At 50.7% G+C, this 18,281-nt stretch overlaps 1 protein-coding gene across 3 annotated transcripts in view; it reads left to right on the forward strand.

Annotated features, from left to right (window-relative positions):
* The window catches only part of WDR97 (WD repeat domain 97), a 684,776-nt gene that overhangs the window by 588,523 nt on the left and 77,972 nt on the right, over positions 1 to 18,281 (forward strand). For 2 of the 3 annotated variants that reach the window (XM_077271608.1, XM_077271609.1), the window contains one exon: positions 3,858 to 4,030. The exons of the other annotated variant lie outside the window; for it this stretch is intronic. In XM_077271608.1, coding sequence (XP_077127723.1) covers positions 3,858 to 4,030 — 173 coding nt within the window. The remainder of the gene's footprint in view (positions 1 to 3,857; positions 4,031 to 18,281) is intronic. 3 annotated transcript variants of the gene reach the window in all.

Here is an 18,281-nt window from a genome sequence, read left to right on the forward strand (position 1 = left end):
TTCAGTTTCAGATAGAGGGAGGACGTGATGTTGGAGACAGCGGTAAGACAATCACTGGTGTTTTCTACGAAGGTCGGAGTGAAAGCAGGAGAAGAGGTGTATAATTGGGTGTCGTCAGCATAGAGATGGTACTGGAAACCAAATCTACTGATTGTTTGTCCAATAGGGGCAGTATACAAAGAGAAGAGGAGGGGGCCTAGGACTGATCCTTGAGGAACCCCAACAGTAAGGGGAAGGTGAGAGGAGGAGGAACCAGCAAAACAAACAGTGAAGGATCGGTCAGAGAGATAGGAGGAGAACCAAGAGAGAACGGTGTCCTTGATGCCGATGGAGCGGAGCATAGTGACGAGGAGCTGATGATCCACAGTGTCGAATGCTGTGGAGAGATCCAGGAGAATTAGCATGGAGTAGTGATCATTAGATTTAGCTGTTAGTAGGTCATTAGAGAGTTTAGTGAGGGCAGTTTCAGTAGAGTGTAAAGAGCGGAAACCGGATTGTAGAGGGTTGAGAAGAGTTATCTGAGAGATATTGTATAAGACGGGAGTGGACCAGTCGCATGTGTACTAGGTGTACGGAGCAGAGCCGCGTGTGTACGAGGCGTATGGAGCGGAGCCGCGTGTTTACGAGGCGTATGGAGCGGAGCCACGTGTGTACGAGGTGTACGTAGCGGAGCCGCATGTGTACGAGGCGTATGGAGCGCAGCCGCGTGTGTACGAGGCGTACGGAGCACAGCCGCGTGTGTACAAGGTGTACGGAGCGCAGCCATGTATGTATGAGGGTTAAGGAGCGGACGTTAGTTGTGTCGGATTGGAGCAGATATTGCTCCTTGCTCTGACACTGACTGGCACAGGAGACACGGAGAGGTCTTTATTAGTGGCGTACCGGAGCTGCAGCGATGTGAGCAGTCAGCAGCATGACTGGATGATCATTCAGCACCGCGGGAGTGGAAGCTGCGAGGGAGCGCGGTGAGAAGTGTGTGTGTGTGTAGTGATGGAGAAGGCAATGATGGGGATGTGAGGGCAATGATGGGGTGGGGTAACCATGTGTAGCCATTATACTGTACGCAGCATCATGTGAGGCCATTATACAGTATGAAGCACTGTGTGGCCATTATACAGTATTGAGCATCATGTGGGGCCATTATACAGAATGGAGCATCATGTGTGGCCATTATACAGTATGGAGCATCATGTGTGGTCATTATACAGTATGGATCATCATGTGGGGCCATTATACAGTATGGAGCATTATGTGTTGCCATTATACAGTATTGAGCACTGTGTGGCCATTATACAGTATGGAGCATCATGTGGGGCAATTTTACAGTATGGAGCATCATGTGGGGCCATTATACAGTATGGAGCATCATGTGGGGCCATTATACAGTATGGAGCATCATGTGGGGCCATTATACAGTATGGAGCACCATTTGTGGCCATTATACAGTATGGAGCACTATGTGTGGCCATTATACAGTATGGAGCACTACGTGTAGCCATTATACAGTATGGAGCACTATGTGTGCCCATTATACAGTATGGAGCACTATGTGTGGCCATTATACAGTATGGAACACTATGTGTTGCCATTATACAGTATGGAGCACTATGTGGGGCCATTATACAGTATGAAGCACTTTGTGTGGCCATTATACAGTATGGATCATGTGGGGCCATTCTACAGTACGGAGCACTGTGTGGCCATTATACAGTATTGAGCACTGTGTGGCCATTACACAGTATGGAGCACTGTGTGGCCATTATACAGTATGGAGCACTATGTGGCCATTATACAGTATGGAGCATCATGTGTGGCCATTACACAGTATGGAGCACTGTGTGGCCATTATACAGTATGGAGCATCATGTGGTAACATTATACAGTATGGAGCACTATGTGTGGCCATTATACAATATGGAGCATCATGTGGGGCCATTATACAGTATGGAGCATCATGTGTGGCCATCATACAGTATGAAGCACCATGTGGGGTCATTGTACAGTATAGAGCATCATGTGGGGCCATTATACAGTATGGAGCATCATGTGGGGCCATTATACAGTATGGAGCATCATGTGGGGCCATTATACAGTATGGAGCACTATGTGTGGCCATTATACAGCATGGAGCATCATGTGTGGCCATTATACAGTATGGGGCATCATGTGTAAAGCTTGAGCAGCCTCAACCTGCTGTGAAATCTTGCTGGTGCAGTGTAACCTTGTGTCTTGTTGCTGTGCTGTGCTCAGTCTTGGCATGAAACTGCCGGACACAACCATACCATTGTAGCAGAGTCTGGCTGGGCCTCACCCAGTTTTACGCCTCTTACACATCTGTTTCAGAAAATGACTGTTTATCCACCTACTGTAAGGCAGCTAATGGAGAGATAGTTACGTAGGTTGAAAAAAGCCCCCGATCCATCAAGTTCAACTTTTCTCCACCTATTGTACATTTTGTCACTAATTTACGGTAGCTATAACCTGCAATGTTCTGTGTATTGAGGAAATCATCCTGCCCTTGTATAAAAGCTGTTAGTGTCGGCCATTACTACCTCCTGTGGTCGGCATTCCACAGTCTGACTGCTGTAACTGTAAAGAACCCTTTCCTGTTTAGCTGCCTGAATCGCCTTTCTTCCACCAGTAATGAGTTGATGGGAGATATGTATAACAGAAGTGATTGTCATCTGTGATGTAATCCTGGAGCATTACGTTAGTGCACAGAGCACTAAGAGGATTGTTTGGGTCATCGGGGCCAGGTTTTATGGGCGACCTGAGAAATGGGCAGGTCTGGCTGTCCACATAGCCCACCTCTGGGTGTGCTTAACCTGTTAAAATGGAGTCCTTTGTTTGACACATGGTTGTGTGTGAAGGAAGAAGGCCTCCTGTGTGGTGGATCCACACTGAGCCAGTGTCCTGGACGCATTCCAGCCTGTGTGACCAGGACAGGCTGACAAGGGACTTTGTCCATAGAACTGTTTCCTTTGTTTTGCATGCGCAGAAGGCCGTTTATTTCTCCTTTGCTTATGGATGGTTTATGAAGCAGCAATAAACCAGCCTGGACATTTAAATGGAAACGCTTCCTGTTCCTCCCGCCGCACTCAAGTGAGTAACATCTCTACACTACACAATCACCAGATGCTGAGGGGATATAATTTCTCTTTTCTTCAATCATTTTGTATTTTATTGATAAAACTATTAACCCTTTTTTATAAACACGTTATTACTTAGCAGCATTTTTTCCTACATTTTTTGCAGTATTGTACATCCTCAGAATCTGGAGTACTTCTTTGCCTTGTGTTCATCTGTTTAGCCTCCTGGTACTTGTGGTTCTTTCTGACTTTGGGCCATTACTGATATCGTCTCCTGATCTTGTCCTTTTGCTTGGTCTCCTGGAACATGTGGGTCTTCCTGATTCTGGTCTGTTCTCTGTACTTGGTGTCATTTCCTCGCCTCATGCTGCAGATTAGCCCCCCTGGTACTTGTGGTTCTTCCTGGTACAGGTCCATTGTCTGTAGTTACCTCATGTCCCGACCTCATCCATCTGCTTACCCTCCTGGAACTTGTGGTTCTTCTTAGTTCCAGTCCACCCTGTCCTGATATCATGTGTTGACCTCGTCTTTCTGTTTAGTCTCATAGTACTTGTGGGTCATTCTGGTTCCAGCCCGTTTGTTCCCTGTTGTCATACTCTTCATTACTCATCTGCTTCCTGCTGACCATATCCGATGTCCTCAGATTGTGCGTCAGTGTTAGACTTCATCAGAGCCCAGGGCCTGTGACCCCTGAGCTGCCATGAGCTCTGTCACTAGGAAGCTCTGCCTCTAAGGTCCTGTGACATGAGTGCAATCTACGTCTTACAGGGGGGAAACAGATCAAGACGAGAGAAGCCGCAGGAACGTCTAGAAGACCATGTGACAGCAGTCGATGTTCTGAATTATTATTGTGATATCCAGATGAAGAGAGAGCTGCAGGTGCTGCACGTTTGTGACCCGGGGCGAAGAAGCACGGTCCTCGCCTTGCCACCGATAAGCAGGTAACACCTAGGGTCCCCCCTCGTAACTCACCCGGTGTGTCCCCCACTATTAGATCACCCGGTGTCCCCACCCCCGGTAGGTCACCAGGTGTGTCTCCCTCGTAGGTCACCCATTGTGTCCCCCCTCGTAGGTCACCCGGTGTGTCCCCCACTATTAGGTCACCCGGTGTACCCCCCTTCCCCAACGTAGATCACCAGGTGTGTCCCCCTCATAGGTCAACCGTTCAGTCCCTGCGCTGAGTGGTTAGGTGACCTCACTAGATTAGGGAAGCGTTACAAGCTAGTCATCACTGGTGACTGTGACCTGATACAATACTGCCCCCTGTGGTCATCACTGGTAACTGTGATCCCATGCAATACTGCCCCCTGTGGTCATCACTGGTAACCTGATACAATACTGCCCCCTGTGGTCATCACTGGTGACTGTGTCCTGATACAATACTGCCCCCTGTGGTCATCACTGGTAACCTGATACAATACCGCCCCCTGTGGTCATCACTGGTAACCTGATACAATACTGCCCCCTGTGGTCATCACTGGTGACTGTGACCTGATACAATTCCGCCCCCTGTGGTCATCACTGGTGACTGTGACCTTATACAATACTGCCCCCTGTGGTCATCACTGGTGACTGTGACCTGATACAATACTGCCCCCTGTGGTCATCACTGGTAACTGTGATCCCATGCAATACTGCCCCCTGTGGTCATCACTGGTAACCTGATACAATACCGCCCCCTGTGGTCATCACTGGTAACCTGATACAATACTGCCCTCTGTGGTCATCACTGGTAACTGTGACCTGATACAATACTGCCCTCTGTGGTCATCACTGGTAACTGTGACCTGATACAATACTGCCCTCTGTGGTCATCACTGGTGACTGTGACCTGATACAATACTGCCCCCTGTAGTCATCACTGCTAACTGTGACCTGATACAATACTGCCCCCTGTGGTCATCACTGGTAACTGTGATCCCATGCAATACTGCCCCCTGTGGTCATCACTGGTAACCTGATACAATACTGCCCCCTGTGGTCATCACTGGTGACTGTGACCTGATACAATACCGCCCCCTGTGGTCATCACTGGTGACTGTGACCTGATACAATACTGCCCCCTGTGGTCATCACTGGTGACTGTGATCCCATACAATACTGCCCCCTGTGGTCATCACTGGTGACTGTGATCCCATACAATACTGCCCCCTGTGGTCATCACTGGTAACTGTGACCGGATACAATACTGCCCCCTGTGGTCATCACTGGTAACTGTGACCTGATACAATACTGCCCCCTGTGGTCATCACTGGTGACTGTGTCCTGATACAATACTGCCCCCTGTGGTCATCACTGGTGACTGTGACCTGATACAATACTGCCCCCTGTGGTCATCACTGGTGACTGTGACCTGATACAATACTGCCCCCTGTGGTCATCACTGGTGACTGTGTCCTGATACAATACTGCCCCCTGTGGTCATCACTGGTAACCTGATACAATACTGCCCCCTGTGGTCATTACTGGTAACCTGATACAATACTGCCCCCTGTGGTCATCACTGGTAACTGTGACCTGATACAATACCGCCCCCTGTGGTCATCACTGGTGACTGTGACCTGATACAATACCGCCCCCTGTGGTCATCACTGGTAACCTGATACAATACTGCCCCCTGTGGTCATTACTAGTAACTGTGATCTGATACAATACCGCCCCCTGTGGTCATCACTGGTAACTGTGACCTGATACAATACTGCCCCCTGTGGTCATCACTGGTGACTGTGACCTGATACAATACTGCCCCCTGTGGTCATCACTGGTGACTGTGTCCTGATACAATACTGCCCCCTGTGGTCATCACTGGTGACTGTGTCCTGATACAATACTGCCCTCTGTGGTCATCACTGGTAACTGTGACCGGATACAATACTGCCCCCTGTGGTCATCACTGGTAACCTGATACAATACTGCCCTCTGTGGTCATCACTGGTGACTGTGACCTGATACAATACTGCCCCCTGTGGTCATCACTGGTAACCTGATACAATACTGCCCCCTGTGGTCATCACTGGTGACTGTGACCTGATACAATACCGCCCCCTGTGGTCATCACTGGTAACTGTGACCTGATACAATACCGCCCCCTGTGGTCATCACTGGTGACTGTGACCTGATACAATACTGCCCCCTGTGGTCATCACTGGTAACCTGATACAATACTGCCCCCTGTGGTCATCACTGGTGACTGTGACCTGATACAATACCGCCCCCTGTGGTCATCACTGGTAACTGTGACCTGATACAATACCGCCCCCTGTGGTCATCACTGGTGACTGTGTCCTGGTACAATACTGCCCCCTGTGGTCATCACTGGTAACCTGATACAATACTGCCCCCTGTGGTCATCACTGGTAACTGTGACCTGATACAATACTGCCCCCTGTGGTCATCACTGGTGACTGTGACCTGATACAATACTGCCCCCTGTGGTCATCACTGGTGACTGTGTCCTGATACAATACCGCCCCCTGTGGTCATCACTGGTGACTGTGTCCTGATACAATACTGCCCTCTGTGGTCATCACTGGTGACTGTGTCCTGATACAATACCGCCCCCTGTGGTCATCACTGGTAACTGTGACCTGATACAATACTGCCCCCTGTGGTCATCACTGGTGACTGTGACCTGATACAATACTGCCCTCTGTGGTCATCACTGGTAACTGTGACCGGATACAATACCGCCCCCTGTGGTCATCACTGGTAACTGTGACCGGATACAATACTGCCCCCTGTGGTCATCACTGGTAACTGTGACCGGATACAATACCGCCCCCTGTGGTCATCACTGGTAACTGTGACCGGATACAATACTGCCCCCTGTGGTCATCACTGGTGACTGTGACCGGATACAATACTGCCCCCTGTGGTCATCACTGGTGACTGTGACCGGATACAATACTGCCCCCTGTGGTCATCACTGGTAACTGTGACCTGATACAATACTGCTCCCTGTGGTCATCACTGGTAACTGTGACCTGATACAATACCGCCCCCTGTGGTCATCACTGGTGACTGTGTCCTGATACAATACTGCCCCCTGTGGTCATCACTGGTGACTGTGACCTGATACAATACTGCCCCCTGTGGTCATCACTGGTGACTGTGACCTGATACAATACCGCCCCCTGTGGTCATCACTGGTGACTGTGACCTGATACAATACTGCCCCCTGTGGTCATCACTGGTGACTGTGTCCTGATACAATACTGCCCCCTGTGGTCATCACTGGTGACTGTGACCTGATACAATACTGCCCCCTGTGGTCATCACTGGTGACTGTGACCTGATACAATACTGCCCCCTGTGGTCATCACTGGTGACTGTGACCTGATACAATACTGCCCCCTGTGGTCATCACTGGTGACTGTGTCCTGATACAATACCGCCCCCTGTGGTCATCACTGGTGACTGTGACCTGATACAATACTGCCCCCTGTGGTCATCACTGGTGACTGTGACCTGATACAATACTGCCCCCTGTGGTCATCACTGGTAACTGTGACCTGATACAATACTGCCCCCTGTGGTCATCACTGGTGACTGTGTCCTGATACAATACTGCCCCCTGTGGTCATCACTGGTAACTGTGACCTGATACAATACTGCCCCCTGTGGTCATCACTGGTGACTGTGACCTGATACAATACTGCCCCCTGTGGTCATCACTGGTAACCTGATACAATACCGCCCCCTGTGGTCATCACTGGTAACTGTGACCTGATACAATACTGCCCCCTGTGGTCATCACTGGTAACTGTGTCCTGATACAATACTGCCCCCTGTGGTCATCACTGGTAACTGTGACCTGATACAATACTGCCCCCTGTGGTCATCACTGGTAACTGTGACCTGATACAATACTGCCCCCTGTGGTCATCACTGGTGACTGTGACCTGATACAATACTGCCCCCTGTGGTCATCACTGGTGACTGTGATCCCATACAATACTGCCCCCTGTGGTCATCACTGGTAACCTGATACAATACTGCCCCCTGTGGTCATCACTGGTGACTGTGACCTGATACAATACTGCCCCCTGTGGTCATCACTGGTGACTGTTACCTGATACAATACTGCCCCCTGTGGTCATCACTGGTAACTGTGACCTGATACAATACTGCCCCCTGTAGTCATCACTGGTGACTGTGACCTGATACAATACTGCCCCCTGTGGTCATCACTGGTAACTGTGACCTGATACAATACCGCCCCCTGTGGTCATCACTGGTAACTGTGACCTGATACAATACTGCCCCCTGTGGTCATCACTGGTAACTGTGACCTGATACAATACTGCCCCCTGTGGTCATCACTGGTGACTGTGACCTGATACAATACTGCCCCCTGTGGTCATCACTGGTGACTGTGACCTGATACAATACTGCCCCCTGTGGTCATCACTGGTGACTGTGACCTGATACAATACTGCCCCCTGTGGTCATCACTGGTGACTGTGACCTGATACAATACTGCCCCCTGTGGTCATCACTGGTGACTGTGACCTGATACAATACTGCCCCCTGTGGTCATCACTGGTAACCTGATACAATACTGCCCCCTGTGGTCATCACTGGTGACTGTGACCTGATACAATACCGCCCCCTGTGGTCATCACTGGTGACTGTGACCTGATACAATACTGCCCCCTGTGGTCATCACTGGTGACTGTGTCCTGATACAATACTGCCCCCTGTGGTCATCACTGGTGACTGTGACCTGATACAATACTGCCCCCTGTGGTCATCACTGGTAACTGTGACCTGATACAATACTGCCCCTTGTGGTCATCACTGGTGACTGTGACCTGATACAATACTGCCCCCTGTGGTCATCACTGGTGACTGTGACCTGATACAATACCGCCCCCTGTGGTCATCACTGGTGACTGTGACCTGATACAATACTGCCCCCTGTGGTCATCACTGGTGACTGTGATACAATACTGCCCCCTGTGGTCATCACTGGTAACTGTGACCTGATACAATACTGCCCCCTGTGGTCATCACTGGTGACTGTGTCCTGATACAATACTGCCCCCTGTGGTCATCACTGGTGACTGTGACCTGATACAATACTGCCCCCTGTGGTCATCACTGGTGACTGTGACCTGATACAATACTGCCCCCTGTGGTCATCACTGGTGACTGTGACCTGATACAATACCGCCCCCTGTGGTCATCACTGGTGACTGTGACCTGATACAATACTGCCCCCTGTGGTCATCACTGGTGACTGTGACCTGATACAATACTGCCCCCTGTGGTCATCACTGGTGACTGTGACCTGATACAATACTGCCCCCTGTGGTCATCACTGGTGACTGTGACCTGATACAATACTGCCCCCTGTGGTCATCACTGGTGACTGTGACCTGATACAATACTGCCCCCTGTGGTCATCACTGGTAACTGACCTGATACAATACTGCCCTCTGTGGTCATCACTGGTGACTGTGACCTGATACAATACCGCCCCCTGTGGTCATCACTGGTGACTGTGACCTGATACAATACTGCCCCCTGTGGTCATCACTGGTGACTGTGACCTGATACAATACTGCCCCCTGTGGTCATCACTGGTGACTGTGACCTGATACAATACTGCCCCCTGTGGTCATCACTGGTGACTGTGACCTGATACAATACCGCCCCCTGTGGTCATCACTGGTGACTGTGACCTGATACAATACTGCCCCCTGTGGTCATCACTGGTGACTGTGACCTGATACAATACCGCCCCCTGTGGTCATCACTGGTGACTGTGACCTGATACAATACTGCCCCCTGTGGTCATCACTGGTGACTGTGACCTGATACAATACCGCCCCCTGTGGTCATCACTGGTGACTGTGACCTGATACAATACTGCCCCCTGTGGTCATCACTGGTAACCTGATACAATACTGCCCCCTGTGGTCATCACTGGTAACTGTGACCTGATACAATACTGCCCCCTGTGGTCATCACTGGTAACTGTGATCCCATGCAATACTGCCCCCTGTGGTCATCACTGGTGACTGTGTCCTGGTACAATACTGCCCCCTGTGGTCATCACTGGTAACCTGATACAATACTGCCCCCTGTGGTCATCACTGGTAACTGTGACCGGATACAATACTGCCCCCTGTGGTCATCACTGGTGACTGTGACCGGATACAATACCGCCCTCTGTGGTCATCACTGGTGACTGTGACCTGATACAATACTGCCCCCTGTGGTCATCACTGGTGACTGTGACCTGATACAATACCGCCCCCTGTGGTCATCACTGGTGACTATGACCTGATACAATACTGCCCCCTGTGGTCATCACTGGTAACTGTGACCGGATACAATACTGCCCCCTGTGGTCATCACTGGTGACTGTGACCGGATACAATACCGCCCTCTGTGGTCATCACTGGTGACTGTGACCTGATACAATACTGCCCCCTGTGGTCATCACTGGTGACTGTGACCTGATACAATACCGCCCCCTGTGGTCATCACTGGTGACTATGACCTGATACAATACTGCCCCCTGTGGTCATCACTGGTAACTGTGTCCTGATACAATACTGCCCCCTGTGGTTATCACTGGTGACTGTGACCTGATACAATACTGCCCCCTGTGGTCATCACTGGTAACTGTGACCTGATACAATACTGCCCCCTGTGGTCATCACTGGTAACTGTGACCTGATACAATACTGCCCCCTGTGGTCATCACTGGTAACTGTGACCTGATAAAATACTGCCCCCTGTGGTCATCACTGGTGACTGTGTCCTGATACAATACTGCCCCCTGTGGTCATCACTGGTGACTGTGACCTGATACAATACTGCTCCCTGTGGTCATCACTGGTGACTGTGACCTGATACAATACTGCCCCCTGTGGTCATCACTGGTAACTGTGACCTGATAAAATACTGCCCCCTGTGGTCATCACTGGTAACTGTGACCTGATACATTACTGCCCCCTGTGGTCATCACTGGTGACTGTGTCCTGATACAATACTGCCCCCTGTGGTCATCACTGGTGACTGTGACCTGATACAATACTGCCCCCTGTGGTCATCACTGGTGACTGTGTCCTGATACAATACTGCCCCCTGTGGTTATCACTGGTGACTGTGACCTGATACAATACTGCCCCCTGTGGTCATCACTGGTGACTGTGACCTGATACAATACCGCCCCCTGTGGTCATCACTGGTGACTGTGACCTGATACAATACTGCCCCCTGTGGTGATCACTGGTGACTGTGTCCTGATACAATACTGCCCCCTGTGGTCATCACTGGTGACTGTGTCCTGATACAATACTGCCCCCTGTGGTCATCACTGGTGACTGTGACCTGATACAATACTGCCCCCTGTGGTCATCACTGGTGACTGTGATCTGATACAATACCGCCCCCTGTGGTCATCACTGGTGACTGTGTCCTGATACAATACTGCCCCCTGTGGTCATCACTGGTGACTGTGACCTGATACAATACTGCCCCCTGTGGTCATCACTGGTGACTGTGACCTGATACAATACTGCCCCCTGTGGTCATCACTGGTGACTGTGACCGGATACAATACTGCCCCCTGTGGTCATCACTGGTGACTGTGATCCCATACAATACTGCCCCCTGTGGTCATCACTGGTGACTGTGATCCCATACAATACTGCCCCCTGTGGTCATCACTGGTGACTGTGATCCCATACAATACTGCCCCCTGTGGTCATCACTGGTGACTGTGTCCTGATACAATACTGCCCCCTGTGGTCATCACTGGTAACCTGATACAATACTGCCCCCTGTGGTCATCACTGGTAACTGTGACCTGATAAAATACTGCCCCCTGTGGTCATCACTGGTGACTGTGTCCTGATACAATACTGCCCCCTGTGGTCATCACTGGTGACTGTGACCTGATACAATACTGCCCCCTGTGGTCATCACTGGTGACTGTGTCCTGATACAATACTGCCCCCTGTGGTCATCACTGGTGACTGTGACCTTATACAATACTGCCCCCTGTGGTCATCACTGGTGACTGTGACCTGATACAATACTGCCCTCTGTGGTCATCACTGGTGACTGTGTCCTGATACAATACTGCCCCCTGTGGTCATCACTGGTGACTGTGACCTGATACAATACTGCCCCCTGTGGTCATCACTGGTAACTGTGACCTGATACAATACTGCCCCCTGTAGTCATCACTGGTGACTGTGACCTGATACAATACTGCCCCCTGTGGTCATCACTGGTGACTGTGTCCTGATACAATACTGCCCCCTGTGGTCATCACTGGTGACTGTGACCTGATACAATACTGCCCCCTATAGTCATCACTGGTGACTGTGATCTGATACAATACTGCCCCCTGTAGTCATCACTGGTGACTGTGATCTGATACAATACTGCCCCCTGTGGTCATCACTGGTAACTGTGACCTGATACAATACTGCCCCCTATAGTCATCACTGGTGACTGTGACCTGATACAATACTGCCCCCTGTGGTCATCACTGGTAACTGTGACCTGATACAATACTGCCCCCTGTAGTCATCACTGGTGACTGTGACCTGATACAATACTGCCCCCTGTGGTCATCACTGGTAACTGTGACCTGATACAATACTGCCCCCTATAGTCATCACTGGTGACTGTGACCTGATACAATACTGCCCCCTGTGGTCATCACTGGTAACTGTGACCTGATACAATACTGCCCCCTGTAGTCATCACTGGTGACTGTGACCTGATACAATACTGCCCCCTGTGGTCATCACTGGTGACTGTGATCTGATACAATACTGCCCCCTGTGGTCATCACTGGTAACTGTGACCTGATACAATACTGCCCCCTATAGTCATCACTGGTGACTGTGACCTGATACAATACTGCCCCCTGTGGTCATCACTGGTAACTGTGACCTGATACAATACTGCCCCCTGTAGTCATCACTGGTGACTGTGACCTGATACAATACTGCCCCCTGTGGTCATCACTGGTAACTGTGACCTGATACAATACTGCCCCCTATAGTCATCACTGGTGACTGTGACCTGATACAATACTGCCCCCTGTGGTCATCACTGGTAACTGTGACCTGATACAATACTGCCCCCTATAGTCATCACTGGTAACTGTGATCTGATACAATACTGCCCCCTATAGTCATCACTGGTGACTGTGATCTGATACAATACTGCCCCCTGTAGTCATCACTGGTGACTGTGACCTGATACAATACTGCCCCCTGTGGTCATCACTGGTGACTGTGATCTGATACAATACTGCCCCCTGTGGTCATCACTGGTGACTGTGTCCTGATACAATACTGCCCCCTGTGGTCATCACTGGTAACTGTGACCTGATACAATACTGCCCCCTGTGGTCATCACTGGTAACCTGATACAATACTGCCCCCTGTGGTCATCACTGGTAACTGTGACCTGATACAATACTGCCCTCTGTGGTCATCACTGGTGACTGTGACCTGATACAATACTGCCCCCTGTGGTCATCACTGGTAACTGTGACCTGATACAATACTGCCCCCTGTGGTCATCACTGGTGACTGTGACCTGATACAATACTGCCCCCTGTGGTCATCACTGGTGACTGTGACCTGATACAATACCGCCCCCTGTGGTCATCACTGGTGACTGTGACCTGATACAATACTGCCCCCTGTGGTCATCACTGGTAACTGTGACCTGATACAATACTGCCCCCTGTGGTCATCACTGGTGACTGTGACCTGATACAATACTGCCCCCTGTGGTCATCACTGGTAACTGTGACCTGATACAATACTGCCCCCTGTGGTCATCACTGGTAACTGTGACCTGATACAATACTGCCCCCTGTGGTCATCACTGGTGACTGTGACCTGATACAATACTGCCCCCTGTGGTCATCACTGGTAACTGTGACCGGATACAATACTGCCCCCTGTGGTCATCACTGGTGACTGTGACCTGATACAATACTGCCCCCTGTAGTCATCACTGGTAACTGTGACCGGATACAATACTGCCCCCTGTGGTCATCACTGGTGACTGTGACCTGATACAATACCGCCCCCTGTGGTCATCACTGGTGACTGTGTCCTGATACAATACTGCCCCCTGTGGTCATCACTGGTAACCTGATACAATACTGCCCCCTGTGGTCATCACTGGTGACTGTGACCTGATACAATACTGCCCCCTGTGGTCATCACTGGTGACTGTGTCCTGATACAATACTGCCCCCTGTGGTCATCACTGGTGACTGTGACCTGATACAATACTGCCCCCTGTGGTCATCACTGGTAACCTGATACAATACTGCCCCCTGTGGTCATCACTGGTGACTGTGACCTGATACAATACTGCCCCCTGTGGTCATCACTGGTGACTGTGTCCTGATACAATACTGCCCCCTGTGGTCATCACTGGTGACTGTGACCTGATACAATACTGCCCCCTGTGGTCATCACTGGTAACTGTGACCTGATACAATACTGCCCCTTGTGGTCATCACTGGTGACTGTGACCTGATACAATACTGCCCCCTGTGGTCATCACTGGTGACTGTGACCTGATACAATACCGCCCCCTGTGGTCATCACTGGTGACTGTGACCTGATACAATACTGCCCCCTGTGGTCATCACTGGTAACTGTGACCTGATACAATACTGCCCCCTGTGGTCATCACTGGTGACTGTGATCCCATACAATACTGCCCCCTGTGGTCATCACTGGTAACTGACCTGATACAATACTGCCCTCTGTGGTCATCACTGGTGACTGTGACCTGATACAATACCGCCCCCTGTGGTCATCACTGGTGACTGTGACCTGATACAATACTGCCCCCTGTGGTCATCACTGGTGACTGTGACCTGATACAATACTGCCCCCTGTGGTCATCACTGGTGACTGTGACCTGATACAATACTGCCCCCTGTGGTCATCACTGGTGACTGTGATCCCATACAATACTGCCCCCTGTAGTCATCACTGGTAACTGTGACCTGATACAATACTGCCCCCTGTGGTCATCACTGGTGACTGTGTCCTGATACAATACTGCCCCCTGTGGTCATCACTGGTGACTGTGACCTGATACAATACTGCCCCCTGTGGTCATCACTGGTGACTGTGATCCCATACAATACTGCCCCCTGTAGTCATCACTGGTAACTGTGACCTGATACAATACTGCCCCCTGTGGTCATCACTGGTGACTGTGTCCTGATACAATACTGCCCCCTGTGGTCATCACTGGTGACTGTGACCTGATACAATACTGCCCCCTGTGGTCATCACTGGTGACTGTGTCCTGATACAATACTGCCCCCTGTGGTCATCACTGGTGACTGTGACCTGATACAATACTGCCCCCTGTGGTAATCACTGGTGACTGTGACCTGATACAATACCGCCCCCTGTGGTCATCACTGGTGACTGTGACCTGATACAATACTGCCCCCTGTGGTCATCACTGGTAACCTGATACAATACTGCCCCCTGTGGTCATCACTGGTAACCTGATACAATACTGCCCCCTGTGGTCATCACTGGTAACTGTGACCTGATACAATACTGCCCCCTGTGGTCATCACTGGTAACTGTGATCCCATGCAATACTGCCCCCTGTGGTCATCACTGGTGACTGTGTCCTGGTACAATACTGCCCCCTGTGGTCATCACTGGTAACCTGATACAATACTGCCCCCTGTGGTCATCACTGGTAACTGTGACCGGATACAATACTGCCCCCTGTGGTCATCACTGGTGACTGTGACCGGATACAATACCGCCCTCTGTGGTCATCACTGGTGACTGTGACCTGATACAATACTGCCCCCTGTGGTCATCACTGGTGACTGTGACCTGATACAATACCGCCCCCTGTGGTCATCACTGGTGACTATGACCTGATACAATACTGCCCCCTGTGGTCATCACTGGTAACTGTGACCGGATACAATACTGCCCCCTGTGGTCATCACTGGTGACTGTGACCGGATACAATACCGCCCTCTGTGGTCATCACTGGTGACTGTGACCTGATACAATACTGCCCCCTGTGGTCATCACTGGTGACTGTGACCTGATACAATACCGCCCCCTGTGGTCATCACTGGTAACTGTGACCTGATACAATACTGCCCCCTGTGGTCATCACTGGTAACTGTGACCTGATACAATACTGCCCCCTGTGGTCATCACTGGTGACTGTGTCCTGATACAATACTGCCCCCTGTGGTTATCACTGGTGACTGTGACCTGATACAATACTGCCCCCTGTGGTCATCACTGGTAACTGTGACCTGATACAATACTGCCCCCTGTGGTCATCACTGGTGACTGTGACCTGATACAATACTGCCCCCTGTGGTCATCACTGGTGACTGTGACCTGATACAATACCGCCCCCTGTGGTCATCACTGGTGACTGTGACCTGATACAATACTGCCCCCTGTGGTCATCACTGGTAACTGTGACCTGATACAATACTGCCCCCTGTGGTCATCACTGGTGACTGTGTCCTGATACAATACTGCCCCCTGTGGTCATCACTGGTGACTGTGACCTGATACAATACTGCTCCCTGTGGTCATCACTGGTGACTGTGTCCTGATACAATACTGCCCCCTGTGGTCATCACTGGTGACTGTGACCTGATACAATACTGCCCCCTGTGGTCATCACTGGTAACTGTGACCTGATAAAATACTGCCCCCTGTGGTCATCACTGGTGACTGTGTCCTGATACAATACTGCCCCCTGTGGTTATCACTGGTGACTGTGACCTGATACAATACTGCCCCCTGTGGTCATCACTGGTGACTGTGACCTGATACAATACCGCCCCCTGTGGTCATCACTGGTGACTGTGACCTGATACAATACTGCCCCCTGTGGTGATCACTGGTGACTGTGTCCTGATACAATACTGCCCCCTGTGGTCATCACTGGTGACTGTGTCCTGATACAATACTGCCCCCTGTGGTCATCACTGGTGACTGTGACCTGATACAATACTGCCCTCTGTGGTCATCACTGGTGACTGTGACCTGCTACAATACTGCCCCCTGTGGTCATCACTGGTGACTGTGTCCTGATACAATACTGCCCCCTGTGGTCATCACTGGTAACTGTGACCTGATACAATACTGCCCCCGGTGGTCATCACTGGTGACTGTGACCTGATACAATACTGCCCCCTGTGGTCATCACTGGTAACTGTGACCTGATACAATACTGCCCCCTGTGGTCATCACTGGTGACTGTGACCTGATACAATACTGCCCCCTGTGGTCATCACTGGTGACTGTGATCTGATACAATACCGCCCCCTGTGGTCATCACTGGTGACTGTGACCTGATACAATACTGCCCCCTGTGGTCATCACTGGTGACTGTGACCGGATACAATACTGCCCCCTGTGGTCATCACTGGTGACTGTGATCCCATACAATACTGCCCCCTGTGGTCATCACTGGTGACTGTGATCCCATACAATACTGCCCCCTGTGGTCATCACTGGTGACTGTGATCCCATACAATACTGCCCCCTGTGGTCATCACTGGTGACTGTGTCCTGGTACAATACTGCCCCCTGTGGTCATCACTGGTAACCTGATACAATACTGCCCCCTGTGGTCATCACTGGTAACTGTGACCTGATAAAATACTGCCCCCTGTGGTCATCACTGGTGACTGTGTCCTGATACAATACTGCCCCCTGTGGTCATCACTGGTGACTGTGACCTGATACAATACTGCCCCCTGTGGTCATCACTGGTGACTGTGTCCTGATACAATACTGCCCCCTGTGGTCATCACTGGTGACTGTGACCTTATACAATACTGCCCCCTGTGGTCATCACTGGTGACTGTGACCTGATACAATACTGCCCTCTGTGGTCATCACTGGTGACTGTGTCCTGATACAATACTGCCCCCTGTGGTCATCACTGGTGACTGTGACCTGATACAATACTGCCCCCTGTGGTCATCACTGGTAACTGTGACCTGATACAATACTGCCCCCTGTAGTCATCACTGGTGACTGTGATCTGATACAATACTGCCCCCTATAGTCATCACTGGTGACTGTGATCTGATACAATACTGCCCCCTGTAGTCATCACTGGTGACTGTGACCTGATACAATACTGCCCCCTGTGGTCATCACT

Source organism: Ranitomeya variabilis, chromosome 6 (assembly GCF_051348905.1).
Source record: "Ranitomeya variabilis isolate aRanVar5 chromosome 6, aRanVar5.hap1, whole genome shotgun sequence".
NCBI lineage: Eukaryota > Metazoa > Chordata > Amphibia > Anura > Dendrobatidae > Ranitomeya > Ranitomeya variabilis.